The 25715-nt window shown below is 37.6% G+C and overlaps 2 protein-coding genes across 2 annotated transcripts; one reads left to right on the top strand and one right to left on the bottom strand.

Moving 5' to 3' along the window:
- Positions 1 to 13705: 13705 nt before the first annotated feature.
- Positions 13706 to 15421, bottom strand: LOC139871185 (uncharacterized). The gene is made up of 4 exons (XM_071858921.1): positions 15082 to 15421; positions 14912 to 15015; positions 14068 to 14530; positions 13706 to 13995 (listed from the first exon to the last, which is right to left on the bottom strand). Exons 1-4 carry the CDS (start codon positions 15419 to 15421, stop codon positions 13706 to 13708), a joined length of 1197 nt encoding a protein of 398 aa, XP_071715022.1.
- A 2925-nt stretch (positions 15422 to 18346) lies between these two features.
- Positions 18347 to 20513, top strand: LOC139871184 (CCG-binding protein 1-like). Its single transcript, XM_071858920.1, has 4 exons — positions 18347 to 18412; positions 19031 to 19277; positions 20054 to 20127; positions 20205 to 20513. The coding sequence occupies exons 1-4, from the start codon at positions 18347 to 18349 to the stop codon at positions 20508 to 20510; spliced, it is 693 nt and encodes a 230-aa protein (XP_071715021.1). The 3' UTR covers positions 20511 to 20513.
- Positions 20514 to 25715: the final 5202 nt, after the last annotated feature.

The raw sequence follows: 25715 nt of genomic DNA, 5'->3' as shown, positions 1-25715 counted from the left end.
TTATTCATGAGCAACCGAGAAAATTTATTCATATTCAGGTAAAACCCTACGCGACTCGTAATCACCAAGAGCTACGCCGATGTTAGACGTAAACATTTCAAATTCCACGTGGGAAACCGCGTCACGTTAAGAGTCGCACCTTGGAAAGGTGCAATCCGTTTCGGGAAAACGTAGGAAGCTAAATCCGCGATATTTTGATCCTTTAAATTCTTGGGGTGTTTTGGACCCGTCGCTAGCCGTTTAGACTTTTCCGACTCATTTTGGGTCTCCGTTTATCCTACATTCGATGTATCAACTCAAAGACGTGTTTTGCGAAACGAGAACTTGTTATCTCCTTTGATGAACTCACTATCGACGATAACCCTCACTTCCTAGGAGGACCGGTTGAAACCATAAATCGTGAAGCCAAACCTTAAAACAACATATGATCCCGACCGTCAAAATTCGTTGAAATACCCTAGGACGTACTTCTCCCTCACTCGTAGAATTGGCAACGCAAGATCTCGAGGAAGATTCAACAACTACTACTTTCAACTAAATTTCGGGACGAAATTTCTTTTGAGGCGTGGATAATGTAACATCCCGCGTTTTTCCGTTAAATTTAATTTTAACACCGTCTTTTTTTTTAAAACATAATCTTTCGTATTTAAATTAATAGTTTCCGTGAGTAACGTTCATTATATTCCCGCTATTTAATTTTGACATCACCCGTTTACTCGAGCGTTTTAAAAATATTCGTTTGGTTAATTCCCGCACCCGCTTTGAAACTTGAGGGACAAATCTTGTCACTTGGCCAAATTGGAGCAACTAGTCACCACCTCCCACCATTATCTCCTCATTTCTTTTCTTTTTGATTTTTCTTTCACTCATCTCTTCTAAACTTACATCCTTTTCACCTTCAACATAAATTCATCATCTAAATTCGGATCGGGAAGCAAACTTCAAAACAAATTACATATTCGTGATCCTCTCTTCATCCTCTACATTTTGATACCAATTTCATCAAGTTTGGGTCAAGGCTAAGCAACTTTCATGCACACGTTTACTTGTTGAAGTACCTTTATACTCGTGCACTCGAGGTGAGATCATAGTCCCACTTTTACTCTTTTAAACTTACTTTTGGGATGAGAAAACATAAACGATTCTTTTGAACTAAGTGAACACAAGAACGGGAAAACAAACATTCTACATACGAGTTTAGAACGAAAATCCTCAATCCGATTATCATTAGTTACATCAGATGGTGTAAGCGAGAACTTATGTTATATGGCCATATGGGTTGACAACCCTCATCCTTGACGGTTCGCTACCGTCTACGGATGAAATATATTTTCGGGAACAATGTTGTTCTAGCACTAATTGATGGGGTATTCAACGGACGGAACGTTAAGCTTTGATAATTGGGTGCTCGTGAATATTAACTTTTAGAATGTACTACTATTATTTCAACTTTGCAAATCTTGTGGTTCGACTTACTTTACTTTTACTCACTTACTCAAACCTATGATTTCACCAACGTTTTTGCGTTGACAGATTCTTCTATGTTTTCTCAGGTTTTCACATGGCTATTTGTTACACGCTTCCGCACTCTTTGATTACTTGATTGGAGTCTACCATGCATGCATACGCTAGGGATAGCATTTTTGGATTCAAACTTTTGTCTACTTACTTACGCTATTTATAGCAACTGTGGTTTCAAACTAATTATGTCGCAAGTTATTTCATTCATACTTTATAACTTTGTAAACTTAAACTTATTGTCGATCCGTTTGTTAAACTAAACTTTGTACCTTTCAAATGAACGCGACATAATTTTGGTCAAACGAGTCTCATATAGGGACTACGACCACGCAACGGGACCTAAGTTAACGACGCCGTCAATAACGGTTTTGGTCGGGTCGTTACACCTGCAACCTTTCAAAGGTGTATGATGGCGATTTTTCACGACATGATAGAAGAATGCATGGAAGTTTTCATGGATGACTTTTCAGTCTTCGGTGATACATTTGAATCATGTCTAGTTAATCTGGAACGAATGCTTCTTAGATGCGAACAATCAAATCTAGTACTTAATTGGGAGAAATGCCATTTCATGGTTAAAGAAGGCATCGTTCTTGGACATAAAATTTCAAAAGAAGGAATTGAAGTGGATAGAGCTAAAGTAGATGTAATTGCTAAACTTCCACATCCCACCAATGTTAGAGGAGTTAGGAGTTTTCTAGGGCATGCCGGTTTTTACCGACGTTTCATAAAAGATTTTTCTAAAATTGCCACTCCTATGAATAAACTCCTAGAAAAGGATGCTCCATTCATCTTTTCAGATGAGTGTATCAAATCTTTTAATATTCTTAAAGAGAAACTCACTAATGCGCCGATCATGATAACACCAAATTGGAATCTACCATTTGAACTAATGTGCGATGCAAGTGATTTTGCAATGGGAGCCGTTTTAGGACAAAGGATTGAAAAACGATTTCAACCTATATATTATGCTAGTAAGACATTACAAGGAGCACAAACGAACTATACAACTACTGAAAAAGAACTCCTTGCTATTGTCTTTGCTTTTGACAAATTTCGATCATATCTCGTTCTAGCAAAAACGGTGGTCTATACCGACCATTCTGCTCTTAGATACCTATTTTCAAAACAAGATGCTAAACCAAGATTAATCCGTTGGATCTTACTCTTACAAGAATTTGATATTGAAATCCGAGATAAAAGAGGAGCAGAAAATCTCGCCGCTGATCATCTTTCTCGTCTTGAAAATCCCAAATTAGAAGTTCTAAATGAATCGGTCATACAAGACAACTTTCCTGATGAATATCTATTGAAGATAGATTATAAAGAAATTCCATGGTTTGCAGACTATGCAAATTATTTAGTATGTGGATTCCTTGAAAAAGGATTATCGTACCAAAGACGAAAGAAATTCTTCAGTGATATAAAACACTATTTTTGGGAAGATCCACATCTGTTTAAAAGTTGTCCCGATGGAATAATACGCCGATGTGTATTTGGAGATGAAGCTAGTAAAATATTAAACCATTGTCACACAGGACCAACAGGAGGGCATTATGGGCCTCAACTAACAGCAAGAAAAGTTTATGAAGCTGGATTCTATTGGCCTACAATTTACAAAGACGCACATCTTCTTTGCAAATCCTGTGATGCATGTCAAAGGGCCTGAAAAATAAGTCAACGTGATGAAATGCCACAAAATGTCATCCAAGTATGTGAAGTATTTGACATTTGGGGTATTGACTTTATGGGTCCATTTCCAAAATCTCATAATAATCTATATATACTCGTAGCCATTGATTATGTATCTAAATGGGCGGAAGCACAAGCTCTCCCAACTAACGATGCACGAGTTGTAGTCAACTTTTTAAAACGTCTTTTTGCAAGGTTTGGAACACCGAAAGCTTTAATAAGTGATCGGGGTACTCATTTCTGTAATAATCAACTTGAGAAAGTTCTCAAAAGATATGGAGTAACTCATAAAATCTCCACCGCATATCATCCACAAACAAGTGGACAAGTTGAAAATACCAACCGAGCCTTAAAACGTATTCTAGAGAAAACCGTAGGATCAAATCCGAAGGAATGGTCCATTAAATTGGAGGATGCACTCTGGGCTTTTAGAACAGCCTACAAAACTCCAATTGGAACCACACCTTTTAGACTTGTTTATGGAAAAGCATGTCATCTTCCAGTAGAAATTGAACCCAAAGCATTTTGGGCTTTGAAAACATGTAATCTTGATTTACATGAAGCTGGACGTTTACGATTAAGTCAACTAAATGAATTAGAAGAATTAAGACATGAAGCATACGAAAATTCGTTAATCTATAAAGAAAGAACGAAGAAATAGCATGATAAAAGAATCAGAAGTTCAAAAGAATTTAAAGAAGGAGACAGAGTTCTTCTTTTCAATTCACGATTCAAGCTATTTCCTGGAAAATTGAAATCAAGATGGTCTGGACCATTCATAGTCAAAAGAGTTTTTCCATACGGAACGATAGAATTAATAAATTCAAATGGGATTGAATTTAAAGTTAATGGTCACAGAGTTAAACATTACATACATGGTCCGATGGAAGTCGACAACGAAGTTAATCACAATTTCGACACCACAGCTAACTAAGTGTGGGGAGAATCAAGTCTTTAAAGGATAATATGTATTTCTGTTAGAGTTAGATTGTCTGTTTTCATGTAGTTCTCAAAAATGGAACCCGAATGGTCTTTCCCTAGCAGACCCTAAAGAACTAGTCTTCTCTCCCCATTCTGAATTTTTATTTTTTTAGGTTTTTACAAAATGAAGACTGCCTGTGAACTAAACCATGGTCTAATGCTACACGCTTTGATCACTAAACGTAATAATGACATACTACCGAGTGAATTAGTATCAGTAATCAGAGAAAGAATGGACGGAGTTAGAAAAGAATCCAGATGCGAAGATAATAAGTTACAATTTGGTAAAGGAAAATCAAAATCCGCAGCGAAAAGAAGAGCACGACACCTAGAACGATGTCACAAATGCGGAAAATGGTCACATGGAGGTAAATATTCAAATAATCAAACCTATTCAAATACCGAATTTGTTACTTTATGCAGAGACGGACCGTTCATATGTTTAGAAGAAAAGACACTGAATGCTCGAGGTTACGCCTATGTAGCCATGGAAAACCAATTAAACCGACTATCTTATGAATGGGATAGATCATATAACTAAGAAATCTATTTCACAGGTATGTCTGTACAGATTTTATTTTTATTTTTATTTTTAACCTTTTGATAATAAACGCTAATTTGTTCGCTAAAAAGTATTAAATTGGTATTGAATAAAATTAGGTTTGGCGACCGAAATTATTGATATCATTCAAAAATTTATTACATCACTGCGAAATTTAACGTTTATTCTTAAGGTATAAATATCTTTAATCAATCAACACAAAATATTTCAAAAATTCGTCATGAGTTAAATTAGGTCTTGGAACCGAAATTACTTTACCGAAAAGAGGGGCGCATATTTTTGATAATATTTGATTGATTAAAGTGGGATAAAAAGACAAAAAGATTTTTAATTTTATTCTTACCATGTTTTTAAAATTAATATTTAAATCTTAAATTAATATTGTAAACTTTGTAAAAACAATATATTTAAAATTGTAAATATTTGAAAAATTAATATAAGTTTGGTATGAATTTATAAATTTTTAAATTAAGTTTGGTGTGAATTTTTAATTTTTAAAATATAAATTTTTAATTTTATGCATTTAAATTTTAAGTTTGGTGTGAATTTTTAATATTAATTTTGAATTTTATATCTAAGTTGTGTGAATTTAAAAACAAAAATTTACTTTATCTCATTAAGTTAAAAATATGATTTTTAAAATTCGTCGTAAGTTGAAGACTAGGTCTTTGAACCGAAATTGCTTTACCCGAGGGAGGGACGAGAACTTTTATTATCATTATTTTTAATCTTATTGAATTAAAGTATGCCAAAAACATTAAAAAAAACAAAAAAATCTTAGCTTTTAAAACAATCGCTACAAAAAGACAAATTTTAAAATTTTGTCGAAGGACGGACTAGGACATCGATCCGAAACGACCTCGTCCTAAATAACAAAGGAAACAAAATTTTAAAATTAATTACTTAATTGTTTTAATAAGTTAAAGATTATAAAAAATAAAAAATAAAAAAAAATACCAAACTCCGCGAGTCGCGGAGTTTGAAGTGTCCAAACACCGCGAGTCGCGGAGGGACCAAAATCCAGAAAAAAATAAAACGTAAAAAACAGATCATTTCACTCCCCCACCCAAAAATACTGCGAAGAACTGCGAAAACCCACGAAAATACCCGAGAAAAAACCCCCAAAATCACAATTTTTAACCGTTAATCACCAAATCTTTTGCTAAAATCATGTTGAGAAGGATGCTATCTAAGAATTACTCAAGAAAAACGGTAAATTTCTACACCTAAACACCATTTAATCCGAAATTTGGTGTTCTTGAGTCATTTTTTTCCCAATTTGATTTTGATGCTTTTTAGTGTAATTAGGCTTAAATTGTTTATGTATTATGCTTGTATAACCTAGATTGATGCTGTTCAACATGATTAGAAGCCTTAAACTTCAAATTTTGAATAATCTAGGGTTTGTGTTCTTGAGCAAATTTGGGGCTTTTTGATATAAACAGGTTATGGCCGATTTTTTTCATGAATTGTTGCTAAAATAAGTAGTGTAACATGTTTAGGTAGTTAAATGATCCAAACTTTGAGCCTAAATACGATTTTGAGAATTAAAGTGGACTTTTTCAAGTCTAAAATTCATGAACTTGATTTTTGAAAGATAATGCCATTTGAGACTTGTTTAATTGCTAGTAATGATTATTTTGACATGTTATTTGAGTTGAATGCTTATGAACTTGGCGAACATTTTCGTATATGCTTATTTGCAAAAGTGTAGATTTGATAAAAATGTGAAAATGAGCTTAAGTTTGATATAAATTGATCATGTCATTGTAATTATTTTGATTGATGATTTTGCTGACACTAATGCATATTTGGATGCACAGAAATTGTGTTTGATGTGTTTTGCAGACTGAAAGGGGTGAATCTTCATCCCAAGCCCGTAATGTTCCTGCTAAGAATATGGAACAACAGGAGGTGGATAACTACTACAAGCAGGATATACCTCATCCAGTCATGACCTTTTCTGATATGCACTTGGAAGAGTTGCACCCGAACCTGAGATTTGACAGACTTTGGATAGATTATCCAAAATACCAAAGGGGTTTGCATACTCTTCATTCTAAGGTTGTTGAGGTACCGAGGGTCATAGAATGGGGACCCTTAGAAGCTGTAGAATTGGCCGGGCCAATTAGGGAATTACTTGTACAGAGGTATGGTAATTCTTCTTTTAATGACTGGGTACGTTTATTCACCATGCGTAGACCTGTATATAAAGTATGGTGTGAAGAATTGTTATGTAGTATAGAGTTGAATGATCGGGTAGCTAGTTTAACCGATCGTTCTTTTATTAGATTTTTGTTAGGCGGTTCGATGCGCCACATGTCTTTACTGGACATGGCTCAGGCTTTACGTATATATACGCCTGAGGAGTTAGCGTCTGCCGATTGTAGAGGATTGATACTAAACGGTAGAAAGATAGATGAAAATTTTGATACACACGGTGTGTGGAGTCAAATGACAAGCCATCACCGTTTCAAAGGGGGAAATTACTCTTATTTGGATATAGATAGAGCCGAATTAAGAGTGATACATAGGTTTTTAGCTAATTCGATTACACAAAGGGGTAAGAACAAGGAAAAAGTAAATGAACAGGATTTGTTTTACCATATGTGTATTCGAGACCCACAAAGCGCTGTAAGTATACCATATTGTGTGGGTTATTATTTATCAGCTATGGTTCGAAGGATGCGACCGCATAGCATAATAGGAGGTGGTATTTTTATTACTTTGATTGGTGAATATCTCGGTGTGGATATAAGTCGGGGGGGATTATTAGTAGAAGAACCAGAACCCCGCGATACTATAGGTTTAAATGTATACCATGGTGCGAAAGTTTTGAAGAGGCGAAATAACGCCGCAGTACGATACCATGGTAGACATCCACAGGTGGAGAGAAACCAACAGCAAGGTAATGTAGGAGGGGGGAATGAGATGCAAGAAATGCAAAGGTTTATAGCTTCTCAGGAATACGAAAATGCTAGACATAGAGCATTTGAAGATTGGCAAGTTCATCAGAACCAAATCATAGCTCATTGCCAACATATAGGTAGAAACTATATTCCTACACCGAAACCCATCTTCCCTCCCTGGTCTATAGAGATGCAGCCACCGTATCCTACGTATGACCCTGCCGAAGCATTCTATAGCACCTATGGTTATGCCTGGAACCCCTATTGGTACCAGTATCATCCCTAGTATACTTATTATTTTTTTTATTTTGTAATTTGTAATGATTGATACGTTTAATACTTTTGTTAATATTGTAATCATTTTTATAATTGTCTAACTTTTATTCTTAGATTTTAATAATTTTTGAATGTGGGGTAATATACCAAACTTCAAAAATATGTATATATACTTGCAGTTTATCTTATGTACACAACAGGGTAAAACAACGCATTTTCAAAGACTGGCATTAAGTTCAGCAAAAGCAACTAATTTTGACGACAAGATGCAAAATATATGTGAAATAACAACAAGACGGAATGAACAAATGATGTGCACCATTTATCATTCAGCAAACAAACGCCAATATATTTGGAAACTTTGGTAAAATTTAATCATTTTCACACAAATCACCCTCAATAATTTAAATTGTTACTGATTTCTTGCAAATGAGGGCATTGCAAGATCTTAAGTGTGGGAAGGGGTTAAATTCTTTTTTCGGATTTTAAAAATTTTTACTTTATACACTTGGTTACCATTAAAAATACTAGTAAAGCAGTAGTTGTATTAGAATCTAGTGCTCTCTGATAATAAAGAACAGCCCTGGTCTTATATACTGACTACCCAATTCTAGTAAAATTTTTCAAAATTTTCAATTAAATGAACTAAAAATCATGTTTATACATATTTATGAACGATAAAACTAGGTTTTAACACCGAAATTATTGTTACCTCAAAAAGGACATAAATTGAGAAACAAACCAAAATGTTAAAATTCATTTAAAATGGAATAGAGGACGATAAAAAGGAAAATAAAAGCCAAGTGTGGGAAAATTTACCAAGTTATCTTAAACATATGTCACATATATCTGTAACAAATAACTGAAAATACTTTTGCTTTGGACTAAACTAAACTGTTTTACCCGATGAAAGAAAAGAAGAGATGGATCTACACGATGAATCAATTCCATCATTAAAAGGAAGTAAAGTCTTCCGAAAAAGAAACGCGCTTCTTGATTTAGGTCATGAAGTTGTCGTCCAGACCAGCTGTAGGTTGACGAAAAATCTAGAAAAGTCATCACTAAAATCAGCAGGAAATCCACGGACCTCAGCATTAAACAGGGTCGCCAAGTGGTCAGATTTATCCTAACCATGAGAAGGATTTATCTCGTACAATGGGGGGGCACCATGCAAATTAGCTGGATAAGACTAATAAATCAGATCCCCAGAAAGGATAATCTCCTTAAAGATTAAAAATCAGCTTTTAAGACTGATATTACTCAATCCTAGAGATTGACCTTAAAGATTGAGAATTCAAACTCATGGAATTCAATGATATCTAAACTCGAGCTTGAACGAGAAAATATTTTGATCAAAATTACAAACCGATTTGTTTTCTGAAAACCCTATTTTCAATGCGTTCATTACCATTGAACGTAAAATCCTAGGAATTCACCTGGAATTCATTAGGTCACCTGAACTAAATCGGGTGTCAACCGTAAGAACGGTGGTTGCATAGTGGTCAAAGACAGGACCTTGTGCCATACCGAAAAATTATAAGGGTGAGCTTTACTATTGCTCCTACCAAGGATAGTAATTGCGTCCGACACGTTATAGACCATAATTAAAAGCTTGTCAGGGGACATTGCCTTAACAGTTGCTTGTTCAACGCTTTCCTTTACAACCGGACGGTAGTTTACCGAAAGGTAATATACGGGACAAGTAAACTGGACGTGTTGCTTTCCAAATACAAGGTTAGCAAGTGGGTGACACAAAACCATAAGTTTTGAGCTAAAATTTTCAAATCTGAAACCCACCAAACCCACAAAAATATTTTGCAAACACCGGTAAAGGGTTATTCCGGAAAACTTATCTAGGGTAAAAACTAGATTTAATTTTCAAAAGATCAAATGTTTTCATAAAGATCCAATTTCCTTAATGGATCTAAATTTTTATAGTCATGTGGGACTGTAAACCATATCGTTACTACCATTGTTTATACCGCCGTATAGAAATCACTGATATACAAAGTGTGAAGAATAAAGAAGGGATTCTAGTATTTCAAGACGATATTGCTTGAGGACAAGCAACGCTCAAGTGTGGGAATATTTGATAATGCTAAAAACGAACATATATTTCATAGCATTATTCCTCAAGAAAGACAAGCTTTTAGTTGCAATTGTTCTATTTACAAGTGATATTCGTTTAAATAATAAAAGGTGAAGACAAAAGACAGATTCAACGAATTGAAGGCGCAAACGACCAAAAAGCTCAAAAGTACAAAAGACAATCAAAAAGGTTCCAATTATTGATAAGAAACGTCTCGAAATTACAAGAGTACAAGATTCAAAACGCAAAGTACAAGATATTAAATTGTACGCAAGGACGTTCAAAAATCCGGAACCGGGACCAGAGTCAACTCTTAATGCTCGACGCAACGGACTAAAAATTACAAGTTAACTATGTATATAAATATAATATAATATATAATTAATTATATTAATTATATATATATTATATTTATAAATAAAAACCGTCGGCAGAGAAAGACTCCAAGGGACTGAGCTGTAATTTCATTCTCCGCGACTCGCGGAGTTTGAAGGCCAAAATGGCCGCGAGTCGCGGAGCCCCCAGTTTTGAAACTCCCTATAAAGCAAACCGAATTCTGATCATTTTCATCATCTTTTTCTTCTTCTTCTCATACGTAAATTATATATATATATTTATAATTTATATTTTAATTTTAATTATAATTCTAATAATAAGGGTATGTTAGCGAATATTGTAAGGGTGTAAGTCGAAATTCTGTCCGTGTAACGCTACGCTATTTTTAATCATTGTAAGTTATGTTCAACCTTTTTACATTAATGTCTCGTAGCTAAGTTATTATTATGCTTATTTAAAACAAAGTAATCATGATGTTGGGCTAATTACTAAAATTGGGTAATTGGGCTTTGTACCATAATTGGGGTTTGGACAAAAGAACGACACTTGTGGAAATTAGACTATGGGCTATTAATGGGCTTTATATTTGTTTAACTAAATGATAGTTTGTTAATGTTAATATAAAGATTTACAATTGGGCGTCCCTATAAATTACCATATACACTCGATCGGACACGATGGGCGGGGTATTTATATGTACGAATAATCGTTCATTTAACCGGACACGGGAATGGATTAATAGCCACTAGAATAATTAAAACAGGGGTGAAATTATGTACAAAGGACACTTAGTATAATTGATAACAAAATATTAAAACCTTGGGTTACACTCAGTCGACATCCTGGTGTAATTATTAAACAAAGTATTAAAATCTTGTTACAGTTTAAATCCCCAATTAGTTGAAATATTTAACTTCGGGTATAAGGATAATTTGACGAGGGCACTCGCACTTTATATTTATAACTGATGGACTGTTATGGACAAAAACCAGACGGACATATTAAATAATCCAGGATAAAGGACAATTAACCCATGGGCATAAAACTAAAATCAACACGTCAAACATCATGATTACGGAAGTTTAAATAAGCATAATTCTTTTATTTCATATTTAATTTCCTTTATTTTATATTTAATTGCACTTCTAATTATCGCACTTTTATTTATTGCTATTTAATCGCACTTTTAATTATCGTACTTTTTAATTATCGCAAGTTTATTTTATCGCACTTTTATTGCAATTTCATTATCGTTATTTATTTTACGCTTTAAATTAAGTCTTTTATTTATTTAATATTTTACATTAGGTTTTAACTGCGACTAAAGTTTTAAAATCGACAAACCGGTCATTAAACGGTAAAAACCCCCCTTTTATAATAATAATATTACTTATATATATGTTTGTATTTTTATAAAAGTAAACTAATATAGCGTTGAGCTTTGTTTAAAAAAGATTCCCTGTGGAATGAACCGGACTTACTAAAAACTACACTACTGTACGATTAGGTACACTGCCTATAAGTGTTGTAGCAAGGTTTAAGTATATCCATTCTCTAAATAAATAAATATCTTGTGTAAAAATGTATCGTATTCAATAGTATTTCCTGCTAAAATTAATAACTATTTTATATACACCCCGCTACACATCAGTCTCCGACGCGGTTCTTAACCAGGTTGACCCGGACGCATATGATAAGTTTGACTCTGCCACTGCAGAAGTGAAAGAGGCTAGGGTCCCGTTTGTCGAGTCCATGGGAAGCGCACCGGGGCTAACAGTGGCCAAGATAGGGGAGATTATTCCTAAATAGATTAGGAACCTTGTAATAATTTAAATTTTGTTGTATTGTTGGATGTAATTAGACAATATCTTGTTATTAATGGAAATGTCTTATTAACGGAAATGTGTTTGTAACCAGTATGATTCATATTCGTAATATGTATAATTCGTTTGTATGTGTGGCACGCTGTCGTCGTCACGATAGCGTGGCGTTTGAAGGTTATACTTGATAAATGTCATGACTTTGCATGTATCTAGACCATGCCGGGATAAAAAGCGACGGGTACGAAACCAGAAGGCATCCCGTTATGGTGTCACTTCGTAGGTTCAACGCGAAGCACCGTTCATGCCGTTCGAAAACTAGAATATTTTTTGATCAAGGCATGTGTAACATATGACTGGACTTATATTTACATTTTGTATAAAAACACTGAAGTGATGCCATAAATAGTTACGTAACGCATTAAAGAAACTGAAAAATGCATTAAATTCAAATTAACCAAACCAATCCATGGCGCATCGCGCTTACAAATTTGTGATGATCAGTCACATAATTAAAAGAAATATTGAAAATGAAAAACATGATTTCATGCGACAAAATATTCTAAACATAGAATTTCTTGAGATTGGTTGCGTGCCATGTACGTGGCACGAACTTGCCGTCAGGCGTTTTTAAGTTGTATGCTCCGTTACCAAGGGCATCCACAACTTCATACGGGCCCTCCCATTTAGGCCCTAGCTTGCCAAGGTCTTCAACCCTGCTGGCATTTTTATTGCGCCAAACATAGTCACTGGGACGGAACGATCGCTCGTGTACACGCCGATTGTAATACTTGGCGATTTTTTGCTTGTTGGCCGCTTCTCGTATTGCTGCCATGCACCTGCGTACCTCTAGTAGATTCAGATTCTCCTTTAGTTGTATCATATTTGTTTCATCATTGAATTCTGTGACGCGTTGCGTCGGAACTGCTATCTCTGCCGGGATGACCGCCTCTGAACCATAAACAAGGCTAAAGGGTGTTTCGCGATTGCTTCCTTTTGGTGTGGTGCGGAACGCTCACAAAACCATTGGCAACTCGTCTTCCCAACCTTTCCGATCCGTATCCAGCCTGCCTCTGATGCCGGATACAATGTCCCTGTTAGTGACTTCAACCTGTCCATTTGCTTGAGGGTGAGCAACGAAACTGAATGTCTGCTTGATATTTAGCCCATCGCACCAAGCTCGAAACGGATCATGTGCGAATTGTTTTCCGTTTTCACTGATAATCTCGTGCGGTACCCCAAAATGGCACACTATCTCCTCCCAAACGAAATTAACAATCTGTTTACCTGTGATGCTTTTTAGAGGTTTAGCCTCCACCCATTTTGTAAAAAAGTCGACTGCCACAACAAGGTGCCACCCGTCATGGAACGGACCAACCAGATCGATTGCCCACTTGTAAAATTGCCAAGCTGATGTGACCGGAATCAACTCATGGGACGGCGCATGAATTTGTGGCGCATAGCGTTGACAAGAAACGAAATTCTTGATAACGTCGCTGGTGTCACGATACATGGACGGCTAGTAATAACCCAAATGCATAATTTTTCCTGCAACGGTGCGAAACCCCGAATGCATCCCACAAGTTCCTTCATGCACTTCCCTTATCACGGTTTCAGCCTCTTGCGGACCCACGCAGCGCAACAACGGACCTAAAAAGGACTTTTTGTAAAGAACACCGTCACGTATAACGTACATGGGAGCTTTCATGCGGATTTTCTTGGCCATTTCACTGTCAGATGGTAACGTTCCGTCTTTGAGATAATTGACGATTGGATTCATCCAAGTGTTCACCTCCTCAACTGGTGCCGCTACGTGTAAGGCATCACGTTATAGTTATGAAACATGTTTTTCCAAAGTTTCGGTGTAGGTTTTATAAGCACGATGGCTTGATACCTGTACCACGTCAGTGGACTTTTGATCGACAACTTCCACCCATACGTCCTTAGCGAAGTGGCTGAACGTCAATGAAGCAAGCTTGCTGAGGGCGTCAGCTTTCTTGTTCATTGATCGCGGCACTTGTGTGATTGAAAAAGAATCAAATTTATTGGCCAATTCCTCCGCCAATTTCAAATATTTTTGCATCACAGGATCTCTGACTTCGAACGTTCCGTTCAACTGATTTGCCACCAGCTGTGAATCAACCGCCACTTTCAGTGCCTTAATACCCATCCTTTCCACAATACGTAACCCGGAAAGCAACGCTTCATATTCCGCCTCATTGTTAGAAATAGAGAAAGCAAAGCGTAAGACATATGTGTGTTCCTCACCATCTGGGCTTATAAGTATCAGGTCGACACCGGCACTGGCTCCGTCTGAACTTGATGCTCCATCAGTGTAAAGTTCCTACGTGACGGTTTGGGGTGCCGCCTCGTTGGCAGCTGTTGGTGGTCCTGAATTAATAAATTCTACCATGAAATCGGCCATGATCTGCCCTTTGATAGCGTTATGTGGTGCGTAGCTGATTTCATGCTCTCTTAGTTTGATTGCCCATTTCGCCATTCAGCCGGAGATTTCCGACTTGCTTAAGACCTGCCATGAAAAGGTTAGAAACGTTCTTCGCTGTACATGCTTGTTCCAAAAACATTGTACCTGTTTTATGGGTGTATCTGTTAGCACCAAAATGTGATGCACTTAAAAGTATCGCCTTAGCCTCCTTGCGGTGTGAACTAGTGCATAAACGAGTTTCTCAACTGGATTATAGTTGACCTTGCCATGCTACAAAACCTTGCTGATAAAGTACACCAGCATCTGGGTTCCGTCGCGTTTCGTAACTAGTACCGAGCTGATTGCTTCAGCACCCGCTGCTAGGTAAACAGTTAAAGTTTCTCCTGAAATTTTTGTAACGTCAGTAAACAAGCATGTAATGTTAGTCATTAGCTAGAACGAACATTTACCCGGTACCGGAGCTGTTAACGTAGGTAGGGTTTTGATGAACACCTTCATCTCTTGGAAGGCGTTTTCTGCTTCCGGCGTCCAGTTGAAACTTTTACCTATGCATGCCTTCAACACCTGAAAGAACGGTAAAGAACGCTCCGTCGCTTTTGACAAAAACCTGGACAACGCTGCTAGCTTCCCGTTCAAGCTTTGTACCTCCTTTTTTGTACGTGGCGATACCATCTCATCCACAGCCTGAATCTTTTTTAGATTCGCTTTGATTCCGCGTGGCGTCACGACGTGACCAAGAAAGTTACCCTCCTCGAAGCCAAAACTACACTTCTCCGGGTTAAGTTTCATATTGATTTTTCTCAAGGAGTCAAACGTTTCTTAGATATCTTTAAGGAGAGACGGTTCTGTATGGCTTTTGATTACAATATCATCGACGTAAGCTTCAACGTTACGTCCTATCTGGTCCTTGAAGGCAGCGTCTATCACTCGCTGATACGTTGCTCCGGCGTTTTTTAGTCCAAACGGCATCTTAGCGTAGAAAAAAATGCCATGATCAGTGTGAAATGCTGTCTTATCCTCATCTCCTTCCGCCATTTGAATCTGATGGTAGCCTTTGTATGCGTCGAGGAAGCATTTAAAGTGGTACCCGGCGAGCGACTCGACCTTCCAGTCAATCTCTGGTAACGGATAGTTATCCTTCGGACTTGCTTTGTTGATATCTTTAAAGTCAAAGCACATGCGCCACATCCCGTTGGCTTTCTTGACTAACACCGGGTTAGCTACCCAGGTTTGGTAACGAACCTCTCTCAGTATGTTGGCATCAACAATCTTTTCTACCTCCTTACGCAGGAACGCGCTTCGTTCCGGCGCCATTCCCCTCTTCTTTTGTCGTACCGGCGTTATGCTGGGATTTGCGTTTAAATGATGTTCCGCCACATTCCTTGGAACTCCTGTCATATCTGACTCTTGCCAAGCGAAAATATCGGCATTGTTGGACAATAGCTCGCATAGGGCACCCTTTGTTTCCTCCGAAAGGGTGTTACCGATCTTAATGACTTTCTCAGGAAACGCATGATTGACGATATCAGCGCAGACTTGGGCCCGGTCTGAAAACAAAGTTGCTACTCCTGTCCTTGTGGGGAATTTCAGCATACCATGAACCGTCGAGGGTATTGCACCCAACTCTTGAAGCGCAGTCCGTCCTAGAATCACATTGTACTTGGATTGGCTACGAACCACTAAAAATGTTAACTGCACGGTACGTGAACGGTGATCATCTCCTAGCGTTACGTCGATATTAACATGCCCCAAGGGCCAAGTTATTTCACCTGTGAATCCCGCAACGGGGTGCAACGGGGGCTTGACCTTATCCCTTATGTCTTTCGGTAACTGCAAAAAAAAATGTTCATAGATAACGTCCACAGCGCTGCCTGTATCGATATAAATACGTGATACCCGACAGCGTCTGATTGTCGCAATGATTGTTAATGGTAGGTCTCTTGGGCAGACTTTCCAAAATGCTGGGAACGTGATAGGTGCACACTCCCATTCCTCTAGCGCTTCGGCTTTCCTTACGTGACCCGAATGCCACATCTGAATCATGTGAATGTGCTTTTTAGGAGCTTTGTCTTTTCCTTTCTGCCACGCAATTCTCTTGGTCACGGATGCTCCTTTATTCGAGGGTTTCAAGTGGTTAAAATCCCCTAACTTAAGCCTTTCGATAATGACTTTTTTTAGTTCGTGGCAGTCGTCAACGTCATGCCCTTTATCTTCGTAGAAAATGCAGTACTGTGTTTCGTCCACCGCGAAGCGCGGTTTCATGGGCTTGGGCGGCGGGAAGTCTCTGCTTATCTCCTCCGTTGCGAAAATTTCTTTTGGCGTTTTGGATAGCGACTTTATCAAACTCTCCTCATCAGGCGACAGCCTCTTAGAACCATAACGTTCGTATGGGCGATAGTTATGGCGGTTGCCGGACTTATGGCTGGAACATCCGTAACTGCCACCGCTACTACTGCCGCTACCCCTATAGTTGTTTGTGTGTCCCTTGTCGCCGCCTTTGTCTTCTTTATCATTTCAATCTGTAGTTCTGTGTTCACCGCCAGCAGCGTCGGCGAACTCTTCCGCCCACACGTAGTCTTTTACCATCTTTACCGTCTCTACGTACGTCTTGGGTAACTTTCGCCACATCGTTTTAAACAGGGACAGATGCCTAACCTGACAAATTGCCATGATGTACGCAGAAATCTGCTGTGATTCCGGCAAGTCTGGGATTTTTTGACACTATATCGTGAAGCGAGAGGTAAAACTCATCAAAGACTCGCATGACCTCATCTTGATGCTGTGCGCGTCCAAGTAGGTCAACTCCGTACGCTTGAAATTCTGAAAGCGTTGCACGAACTTGGTCCTGGGGTCCGTGAAGCTAGTGATACTTAATGCGGGTAACTTGGCAAACCACTCTCGCGCGACGGACTGGAGTTGTCCCGGGAACATGTGGCATGCCGTCGGGTTGTCCCAATGTTGTGTCTTGACAGCGTGTTCAAATTGCTGCAAAAAGTCTTCCGGATCCGAGCTACCGTCATACATCCCTAGCGTGAGGGGGGTAGTGAGGACGGCAGGCAGAAACCTCGAACGACCGTTTGACATTGTCTCCCATCATAGCGTACCAATTATTCAGCATGTTGTCCGCCACGCCAGGTTGCTCGACCTGAGCACTCATGGATTCCGGTGCGGCAAGAATCAAATTCTCAATTAGATCCTTGCGTGCCTCCTCCCTAGTTTTGCCAGAACTCTTACCGGTCTCTGACACTGAACGTGTAGAGATACGGGGTTGCGCTTTGGACATACCGGTAGGCCTTTCAGCGCCTTTGGGCATGAGTGAGGGTAAAACGAATCCACCCTTCGCCAAGAAGCGTATGGCCTCCTCGCCGTTAATGGGTTTGAGCTAATGTACGTTTTCCTCTTGGGTTTCTGTCTCTTCTGAGTCACGTTGATCAGCTTCTTTCTCGTCGTCATCAAACTGCAACCGGGTGCCCTTTCTGATGGAATCGTTTGGAGTTTCATAAGTGCTATCATCATTAGGTTTGAAAGGGTCATATGGTTCTTTGCCAGTATTGGTAGTAGGTGGTGGGTTGGAACCTTCTGTCATCTTGTTATGAAAGCGTTGATCAATCGGGTCCCACGGATGGCGCCAAATGATCAAACCAAAATTAATTGGTCTGAGTGCAAGTAAATTAAAAAGAGAATTTAACCTCTGGAAGGGGTTCATTCGGTTAAATGGGGTATGGAGTTGGTGGTGTTGTTTGTCTTTTTCCGAGCCTTCAAGGTAAGCTACAGAAGAAGGTTAGTATGTGCGAGTTAATAAGTGGGTTGATTAGCCTTCGAATGAGGCTTGAGGGTGCTATTTATAGATTGACAAATGACGGTTATGCATGATAGCCATTATAATAGTCCCCACGATCTGTAACTGCCACTAGAACCTCCTAATCATGCTTACAACCTATTCCACGTTCTCCACATTCCTGAAATGTAGGGATACGGTCCAGTTCAGTAATACCAAGTCAGCCTTATCAGTATGTAACGCTATCAATCGCGTTACGTACTTGGTTCCCATTACGTGGACAACTCACCGTTTAACTGGACATTACGTGCGTTCTACGTGACACAGTAATTGATTCCCATCAGGCTTGTGCTGGACTTCATGCGTCACGTGATTAGACACGTGATGGTGCATGGAGTGACGTACGTCATTAGTCACGTTTACGAATGGTATAATTCCTAGTTGCATCATACAACAAAGTATCCACGTGTAACCCAAGCTGACATCCAGAACCCGAACATCGTACGCAATAATATCCTCGCCACGTAACTTTAACAACTATCGGCTTAAAAATTGTGACCCCACACACATTGCTATTAAAAACCATCTTTATCCAAACTTATAATTTCAACATCAGCTAGCCGCTACCGTATACTCTTCGCCCTAAGACGACGAACATGATGATAAGATCGCCGCCTTCGCAACCAGGACTTTCCGTTAGATGTCCAAAGTTATTTCCGGTGCCTATTTGTTGTTCTTCCACAAACAATTCGTATAATAATAAAAGTAATAATTATATACCTAAACGTGAACCGTTTACTCGACGAAAGATAGATGGAATCTTTCGAGAACCATCGTTGATCGAAAAAACAGAAAACGATTTGGCAGGTATCTACTCTTTTCCCTTCACTTTCAACAATGTTATTTTGCCTATAGCCTATGCAGGAACTGAAATTGATACATAAATATATTTTAATTCCAAAAAAGTGATTAATGTTATTACCGAATTGCATGTTTATTGAACACATATAATTGTAACAACCCATTGACATGAAAATAGAAGTTTGAGCCCTAAAAATTCTTAACGTGTATATTATTGGTACGTTTCACTTTGATTTGTGATGGAACCATTGAAGATTTGAAGTTATAATGTTATCATATTGTTCATAATTTCTTTTTGGAGGTTTATTTTGTTCACTTTCACAATAAAAGAACAGATTCCATAAAAATTGACTTTTTCATATTCCATATCTGTCTTGTTTTGATGAGGCTTAAAGCTATAAATACGTCTTATACGGCTTAAAGCTATATACTTAAAAGAAAATATTATTGTAATTTAGCATTTTCTGAATTTTATATGGCTATAAATATACAAATAGATAATATACATTTAGTTTTGTTCCGATGTGGTCTGTATAAAAAAATGATTTGTTCCGATGTATCATTAACTTCATTCTCTACTACAAAGATGCCGCATGAACTCGTAACTTTTATCCGGTTAATAAGTTCGGTGCGTTCATATTAATACACCTTTTGAAAGTATGTGACATACGCTGATATTTTTTTGAGTATATAGCATACATTAGAACAAAAGTGAAAGTATAAGGCGTATTTATACCTTTAACCCTTCTACTAATTATCATGTTTATTTTGCTGATTATCAGACTACTGTTCAACACTTGAAGGAGAATCCTCCTACAGCTGCTGGGAAACATATTTCGAGCTAAAAGAACTCGAAGTAAGTTCGCACACAATATTTGAAATTGACATTCTTTTTTATTCAATAATTTTTTATTTATTTTCTGAATTCAACAGAAAGAAGTTCCGAAACAAGAGGTGGAGAAACTGATACTAGAATCAGGTGGAGTAAAATCTCTAATAGGATATCTACATGGAATCTCACAAATTCACAAAACAAGAAAAACGTTACAAAATCACGATAAGTTTGTATCTAGAGCGAGAACCGAATGTCCTGTGCCCGATGGACTACCAAAGAGCTTAGAGGAAATGGAAGAAGAAGAAAATTGGAAAATGCCCGATTCTTCATTCACTCGATTGCTTCGCTCGAAAGGCACGTTTCCTGCTTGGTTCTCCCCTGTTCCTGATCACGAAACTGATTAGTTTATGTTATGTTAATTATATACTACTAACTATCGTTACTTTTGCTTATGAATGTGCATATCTCTTTTCTTAGTTTCAATCGAAGCGTATGTATTTGTTTCATATTTTGTACATAAATGTCAATTTCTATAATTCTATATGTCCAGTTCAACTAGCTGAACACCTTGGGTTAGAATAAGTTCAAGACTTGTTATTAGTTCACAATAGCTTGATTATGAACACAATACTCTCAATGAACAATAGATACAAATTATATGAACAAAATTGAGAGAACACGAATTATGAATTAAGAGATATGAAAGACACAATATTCGTGATTAAAAGTGATACAAAGTTCAAAACCATCGATCCCTATTTATACATGATAAACCAAATCTTTATGATTTGGTTTCCAAAACAAACTAGCTACAATAAAGGAAAAGATAAACTAAACATATCAAATATTCGGTATTAACTAATGTTTATCCTTACAGAGATAAGATCAAATCTTCTTAAACTAAAAACATATCTCCAAAATCCTCTGTAGCTTAATCACCAAGAAACGTCATACTTCAAACAGATTCTGCAACTCCAGACTCTGATCGCCAGACTCTAAACTTCTGTAAAACACTTTTGACTCATCAGATCATATACTAACAATCTCCCCCTATCTGATGATGTCAAAACAACCTCATCTTCTACTTCCTCAGTTTTGCCAGCTCCTTCACAATCAAATTACAATTTTTCTTCATGTACCTCAAATTCTTCAACATAGGCAATTTAGTCTCCAAGTGCTTCAACAATTTGACCCTAAAAGGATGAGTCTGCACAGTCACACACCTGGTTAACAAACTAAGTAACAAATGAATATCTGTTCCTTCAAATTGATCCACCCTAATTAACATCCTTTGATTCCCAGACGTTTTGATCATCAATGCATCCAAATATTCAACATAATAATCATCAATAAATTGAAGATGCTCAGGAACAGAATATTTCTCAACGTGACCTTTGACCCTCCTTTCTTTCATTTCCAAATTGAACATTCCACAAAAAACTTCATAGTCCTTTGAGCTGATAAAACCTTCTTCAAACACAAGATGAACTAAATTACAAACTTTCTTAAACACTTCATCAACAATTTCCTTATCTCCCTCACATCTTTGAATACAAACAGCCAACCCTCTCCATTCACAAAAACCAAGCCTTAGAATGTGACTCACTTTCACCTTAATTCTTCTATCAGACAAATGGGTCATGGTTAACAACAAATTCACTTCATTTTCAATCTTCACAATTTCAATACTGACAACATCTCCTTCATACCTTCTAAATCTGAATCTTTTGTTCATCAAAGATCTCAGCCTCTCTTGAGCAGCAACAATATCAAGAACACTTTCTTGATTACCAACTATGATTTGATTACCACTTTCACCAAAATCAGTTTGAACACCAGATTGTTCAACATTAGCACCACCCTCTTCAACATTCACCTGTGCATCATCACCTGTGTCAACACCACCACCTGTACCAATTTGACTTACATTTGCAACCACAATTTGAGCATTTTCTTGAGAAACTGCTTGATCACCTGCTTGAACAATTTCATTTCTAACAACCTCAGAATTATCTCTAACAACAACCTCATCAACCATTGGAGCATCAACAACTTCAGTTTCAACATGAGTAACAACAACCTCAGCATCAGTTTCAGTTCTTTCATCACCATTACCATTACCATTATCATTATCATCACCATTATCATTACCATTATCATTACACTCCCCCTCAACCTGTATCTCCCCCTCAATGTGAGCCCGTTTAGAAGACTCACCATCACCACCTGCAGCTAACCTCTTTCGTTTCTCCCCCTTTTTGACATCATCTTGAGAGAGAGCAGATAAGAATCTCCAAATTTCAGCTTGATCATCCTTAATAGACTTGATATCTGAGGCAAAACCAGCAAAACACTCTTTAATTTCTTCAACACCCTGCATCTTAGCCTCCAAACTGCTCAATCGATCACCAAAACCTGCAATATCACCAGAACCCTGTACAATCCCAACCAACCTCCTAACCTCCAACACCTCATTATTTGAAACCAAATTATTATTAAAGTTAGAATGAAGTTTATTAATTTGTGACTGCACACCCTGAAGCTTGTCATCAAACTCCTGAGCCATAGAAGTCAAAGCTTGAGAAAAGCCAACCTCTGTGACTGGTGCCTCAGCCTGCAATGTAGAACCAGTCGGGATTAATAAAGGTTGTATGTCCTCAACACTTACCTGTTGTGAAGTAGAGTGATCCTTGGACAAAGAAGTTATTGAGACTTGTACTTCATCCTGTGATCTGAATGAAGCATTGGCAGCCTGTGCAAGGATGTGTAAGGATTGGACATTTGGAGAGTGGAGTGGCAGACTGATGTCTGAGGTAGGTTTAGCCATAGATTGGTCTTGAGTTTGGTTTGATAAGTCCAGGATTGGGACTTGATTAAAGTTATCTGAGGGGGTTAATTCAGTAACTGTAATGAGGTTATCCAAGCTCACTATCCTAGATGGTTTAGGCTGGGTTAAAGTACTTCCCTCACCAACCTCTAGCAGAGGTGATGGAGTTGCACTTGCAGCACCTTGCCTAATAGATGTTTGATGTGCATCTATGGGTGCTGAAACAACTAGGTTTTCAGACATGTGAATATTCTCAGTATGAGCTGGTGAGCTCACAAGGTTGTTTAATGAAGAATTTTGTTCTTGAGCAGTGGGAGAAGGTGGGTTTGAATTGAGTGGGATTTCCTCATCCATCCCTTCTGTCTGCTCTGTCTGTGTAACATCATGGGATGGAGTATACCGTTAATTCCAATGATACCAAAAAGGCTCTCGTTATTGGTTTTAGCCCCAATAAGGCTCTAGTGTGCGGTTCATCCGCGGGTTACAAGCTTGTGTATTCAAAGTTGTTCCCTGTTTCGAAACAACCACACGTCGAGTAAAATTACCGAGCCAACTAAACCCGGTGTCGGTGTAGGGCGGAAAAGATACTCGAGAATGGCAATTTGTACAATCAATTCAATTCAATTCTGCGGTAACAACTCAGACTTCGATTGCTCAGAATCTGCAGGTTGGTCTGTACGGTCAAGATTGACCCAATGCATCATAACAGAAAGTTATCAAAAAGATTGACACAATCATTATCAAATTAATACTCCTGACCAAAATTTTTAAAAAAAAAAAAATTACCATTAACTCCCTTCATTAATACCAAATTTGACCCTTTTATTTTAGGAAATAGAATAAAGAAAACAAAAACTTTAACCTAAAAATGAAATTTAAAAAAAAAACTTTATTTGACTGAAGAAGGAAACAAATTTATACAAAAAAATACACTTGAGTAAACTTTCTCAGACTCTGAACAATATTACGTCACCCAGACTCTAAGAAAATAATTCAGACTCAAGAAATTTCATTACTGGACAACATTTCAGCTGATGGATTTAACATTCCAAGTTGTCCAAGAAGATAAAAATGCCTTTCTTCAGGAAGTGCTTTAGTGAAAATATCTGCCAATTGATCTTTTGTGCCAATATGTTTTAACACCACTTTGCCTTTCTCAACACAATCTCTTATAAAATGATGTCTGATCTCTATGTGCTTGGTCCTGGAATGAAACACTGGATTTTCAGTAATAGCAATAGCACTTTCATTATCACACATGATTGGAGTTTTGGTTAATGATAATCCAAAATCCAATAACTGATGTTGCATCCAAAGCAATTGAGCACAACAACTCCCTGCAGCTACATATTCAGCTTCTGCTGTTGAAGTAGCAACTGAATTCTGCTTTTTACTTGACCAGCTCACCAATTTGCCACCTAACAATTGACAACCACCAGATGTGCTTTTTCTGTCTAACTTACAACCTGCATAGTCTGCATCTGTATAACCAATTAGATCAAACCCTGAGTCTTTAGCATACCAAAGACCCAGGTTAGGAGTACCTTTCAGGTATCTAAAAATTCTTTTCACAGCCTTATAATGAGACTCTTTAGGATCTGACTGATAACGTGCACACATACATGTAGCAAACATTATATCAGGTCTACTAGCAGTTAAGTATAACAAAGATCCAATCATACCTCTATAGGTTGATTGACAAGTTGGTTTTCCAGATTCATCTTTATCAAGCTTTTCAGAAATACTCATTGGGGTTCTTAAAGTGGAACAATTTTTAAAACCAAACTTAGTAAGCATATCAGAAACATAATTACTTTGGTTAATAAAAATACCCTCTTGACTTTGCTTAATTTGAAGCCCAAGAAAATAGTTTAGAGTACACAAATTACTCATCCTATATTCTTTTGACATTATATCTGAAAACCATTTTCTCAAAGTTGGATTAGTAGACCCAAAAATAATGTCATCAACATAAATTTGAACCAGTAACACATCACCTTTCTCCTTTTTGATGAATAGAGTCTTGTCAATAGCTCCTCTAGAAAATTTCTTTTCTAGAAGAAATGTTGACAGAGTATCATACCAGGCTCTGGGAGCTTGTTTCAGACCATACAAAGCTTTCTTCAACCTGTAAACATGCTTTGGAAACTTCTTATTTTTGAAACCAGGAGGTTGTTTCACATACACCTCTTCTTGCAAAATACCATTCAGAAAAGCACTCTTCACATCCATTTGAAACACCACAAAGTCTTTATCTGAGGCATAAGCTAGAAACAATCTGATTGCTTCAATTCTAGCAACAGGAGCAAATGTCTCATCATAATCTATACCTTCTTCTTGTCTATACCCTTGAGCCACCAACCTTGCTTTGTTTCTAACCACAATACCATCTTTATCAACCTTGTTTCTATAAACCCACTTAGTGCCAATTGCAGTTTTACCTTCAGGTTTTGGAACCAATTCCCACACATCATTTCTTTCAAACTCTGTCAATTCTTCAGTCATAGCTTCAGCCCAATCATTATCTGACAATGCTTCATCTACTTCTTTGGGTTCAATGAGTGAAAGAAAATTTGAGAAGAAACAATAATTAGCAATTGCAAAATCAGACACAGGTGTCTGAGATGAAGAACCAGTTTTAGGTAAACCAGTAGGATCTACAACATAATCTTCAAGATGCTTTGGAATAACAATATTTCTAGAAGATTTTCTAATAGGAACAACAGGATTCACAGTAGTATTGGAAGGTTGATCATCTTCATGAATAACAATTGGCTCATCT

The sequence above is a fragment of the Rutidosis leptorrhynchoides genome, chromosome 10, assembly GCF_046630445.1.
Source record: "Rutidosis leptorrhynchoides isolate AG116_Rl617_1_P2 chromosome 10, CSIRO_AGI_Rlap_v1, whole genome shotgun sequence".
Lineage (NCBI taxonomy): Eukaryota > Viridiplantae > Streptophyta > Magnoliopsida > Asterales > Asteraceae > Rutidosis > Rutidosis leptorrhynchoides.
Note: the sequence above shows the minus strand (reverse complement) of the source record. Positions and strands in the feature narration are given on the sequence as shown.